At 41.8% G+C, this 3,633-nt stretch overlaps 1 protein-coding gene across 1 annotated transcript; it reads right to left on the bottom strand.

Moving 5' to 3' along the window:
- Positions 1–339: 339 nt before the first annotated feature.
- LOC138889746 (uncharacterized) lies at positions 340–741 on the bottom strand. Its single transcript, XM_070173083.1, has one exon. It carries the CDS (start codon positions 739–741, stop codon positions 340–342), a length of 402 nt encoding a protein of 133 aa, XP_070029184.1.
- Between the last annotated feature and the right edge of the window lie 2,892 nt (positions 742–3,633).

The raw sequence follows: 3,633 nt of genomic DNA, 5'->3' as shown, positions 1-3,633 counted from the left end.
ACCCATTCTGCGTCGTCGAGCTCAGCGTCTTGCATGATCCTTAGGGAAGGAATTTCTACCTCAGTGGGAATGACAGCCTCTGTACCGTAAACCAGCGTATAGAGGGTTGACCTGGTTGATGTGCGAACTGTGGTGTGATACCCCAATAGAGAAAATGATAACTTTTCGTACCACTGTTTATGCCTCTATATCATTTTCCTCATTATCTTCTTGATATTCTTGTTGGCAGTATCTACAACTCCTCTCATTTGAGGCCTGTACGATGTGGAATTCTTGTGTATGATCTTGAAAGTTTCACATATAGCTTTCATCAAGTCGCTATTGAGGTTGGAGGCATTATTAGTAAGAATTGACTCTGTAATTCCGAATGCTGTCGCGGACAAAGTCTGCCACGACTTTCTTAGTCACTGCTCCGTAAGATGTTGCTTCTACCCCCTTGCTAAAATAGTTTATGGCTACAAGGATAAACATGTGTCCATTGGAAGCGGCAGGATCGATTGGTCCAATAACATCCATCCCCCAAGCGGCGAACGACCATGGTGAGCATGTTGCATTAAGCTCATTTGGAGGTATCTTTATCATGTCTGCATGTATCTGATAGCGATGGCATTTCCAGATATACTGGATGCAGACTATTTCCATAGTTATCCAAAAGTAACTAGCCCGAAGTATCTTCTTTGCTAGGACAAAACCGCTCATATGTGGACCCCATGTCCCAGCATGAATTTCCTCTAGTAGCATGGATGCTTATTTTGCGTCAACACATCATAATAGTCCCAGATCAAGAGTCCTCCTATACAGGATTCCTCCGCTATGAAAGAAGTTGTTTGACAATCTCCGAAGTGTGCATTTCTGAGTAGGATTTGAAAGTTCTTGTACTCTCCTTTTGCAAAGTATTCCTTGATATCATGAAACCAAGGCTTTCCGTCTACTTCTTCTTCAACATGGGCACAATAAGATGGCTGATCATGGATCGTTATTGGAATGGGATCGATGAAATTTTTGTCTGGATGCTATATCATAGATGATAGGGTAGACAATGCATCGGCGAACTCATTTTGGACTCTGGGAACATGTTGGAACTCTGTCTTCATGAACCTTTTCCTCAGTTCCTGTACATGATGCAGATACAGGAGTATCTTGGAGTTCTTGGTTGCCCATTCTTCTCATACCTGATGTATAAGTAACTCTGAATCTCCAATTACTAGCAGCTCTTGAACGTTCATGTCAATGGCTATTTTGAGTCCTAAGATGCAGGCTTCATACTCAGCCATATGTTAGTGCACGGGAACCTGAGTTTGGCAGACACCGGGTAATGCTGACCGGTTTCTGATACTAGGACTGCTCCTATGCCAAATCCTTTGAAATTTGCTGCTCCATCGAAAAACATTCTCCAACCGTCATAGTATTCTACGATGTCTTCTCCTATGAATGATACCTCTTCATTAGGAAAATACATTTTCAGGGGTTCGTATTCTCCATCCAATTCTCAGCGAGGTGGTCTGCCAGTGCTTGTCCCTTGACCGCATTTTGAGTTACATAGACAATGTCAAACTCACTCAATTTGCCACTTTGCTAGCTTGCCAGTGGGCATGGGCTTCTGAAAGATATACTTCAAAGGATCCATCCTTGATATGAGATATGTAGTATAGGCACAGAAGTAATGTCTCAGCTTCTGTGCTACCTAAGTCAAAAGCATAATAGGTGCGTCCAATAAAGAATACCGAGCCTCGTATGGGGTGGACTTCTTACTGACATAATAAATGGCTTGTTCTTAACTTCCCGTTTCATTATGCTGCCCCAGAATGCAACCAAAAGCTCCATCTAACACTGCAAGGAAGAGTAGTAAGGGTCTTCCTGGCTCGGGCGGGACTAAGACTGGTGGTATCGATAGTTACTCTTTGATTCTGTCAAAGGCTTTTTGGAAGTCATCAGTCCATTTGGTAGCGGCATCCTTCTTCAACATCTTAAAGATTGGCTCACAGATAACTGTAGACTGTGCTATGAACTGGCTGATGTAGTTAAGTCTCCCCAAGAAACTCATCACATCCTTCTTGTTCTTTGGCGGCGGCAGTTCTTGAATGGCTTTGACTTTGGATGGATCCAGTTCTATTCCTCAGTGACTCACAATAAACCCAAGCAATTTCCTAGCATGAACACCAAATGTGCATTTTGCGGGATTTAGTTTCAGGTTGTACCTTTGAAGTCTATTGTGGAACTTCCTCGCATCTTCCATGTGATCAGTGGCCTTCTTAGACTTGATGACAACATTATCTACATATACCTCTATCTCCTTGTGTATCATATCAGGGAAAATGGTAGTCATGTCCCTCATATAGGTGGCCTCTACATTCTTCAGGCCGAACGACATCATCTTGTAACAATACATTTCCCACGATGTAATGAAAGTCGTTTTATCAACATCTTCTTCATCCATCCAGATCTGATGATAACCAGTGAAGCAATCTACAAATGATTGCAACTCATGCTTGGCACAATTGTCAATTAGGATGTGTATGTTCGATAAAGGAAAGTCATCTTTCGGACTGGCCTGGTTGAGATCCCGGTAGTCGAGACAGACTCTGACCATCCCATCCTTTTTTGGCACTGGCACAATATTGGCTAACCATGTCGGGTACTCTACTACCCTGAGAACCTTAGCTTTGACCTGCTTGGTGACTTCTTCCTTGATTTTCAGACTCATGTCTGGTTTGAACTTTCTGAGCTTTTATTTCACCGGTGGACATGTTGGATCGGTTGGAATTTTTTGAGCCACAATAGACGTAGTCAGACCAGTCATATTATCCTACGACCAAGTGAATATGTCCTCACATTCCTTCAGAAATTCTATGTATTCTTTCATTTTTTATGGCAATAGGTGAATGATGATTCGTGTTTCTTTGACGTTTTCTGCATCTCCCAGGTTAACAGTTTCGGTGTCATCCAGGTTGGACTTAGGTCTGTTCTCAAAGTTCTCAACTTCTTTGACAATCTCGTAAGGTATATCATCTTTCTCTCAATCATTGTTTGTTTGTTGCGTTGTCTCTTTGTATGTCACAGTCATTGGTTCGTCAAGATAAGTAATAGTAATGATGTATAAGTAAAGTAATGAGAGAAAATGATAATGATTGTTGATTCATAAGAAAAGTCAAAATGCTTTGATAAATTGCATAACTGTTTTGAACATTGAAGATCTTATTGTGGGAATTCAAAATGCGAAAAGAAAATCATTTAGTAAAAACAATGGATAATGCTTGTTTTAGCCTTGCTACCTCGAGGCTCATTGGGCTCTGGTTGTCCTGATGATCCAGTTATTGAGGCGTACCCCTTTCCTTATTGCCTATATGGAAGGTCCTTCCTCCCCCTCCTCCTTGAGAACAACACAACAATCCATATCATCATCTTCTAGGAACAAGTTCTTTACTTCTGCCAGTGCTTCTTCTTTATCTGACCCATAAACAATGTCGGCATGTTGGAAAGTTTGCTCCAGATGCGGTATTGGCTGGTCAAGTGGATAGTAAGGACCGCGCCATGGCGGTGACCAGTTATTGAATTCTTCCCATGTGTAATCATATCCCAAATCGAAGGTAGTGCCATATTTCTTGAGTTTTATGGGTTTAGCAATTCCTTGGA

The sequence above is a fragment of the Nicotiana sylvestris genome, chromosome 1 (assembly GCF_000393655.2).
Source record: "Nicotiana sylvestris chromosome 1, ASM39365v2, whole genome shotgun sequence".
NCBI classification, from domain to species: domain Eukaryota; kingdom Viridiplantae; phylum Streptophyta; class Magnoliopsida; order Solanales; family Solanaceae; genus Nicotiana; species Nicotiana sylvestris.
The sequence above is the reverse complement of the archived record's forward strand: the minus strand, read 5'-3'. Positions and strand labels throughout refer to the sequence as shown.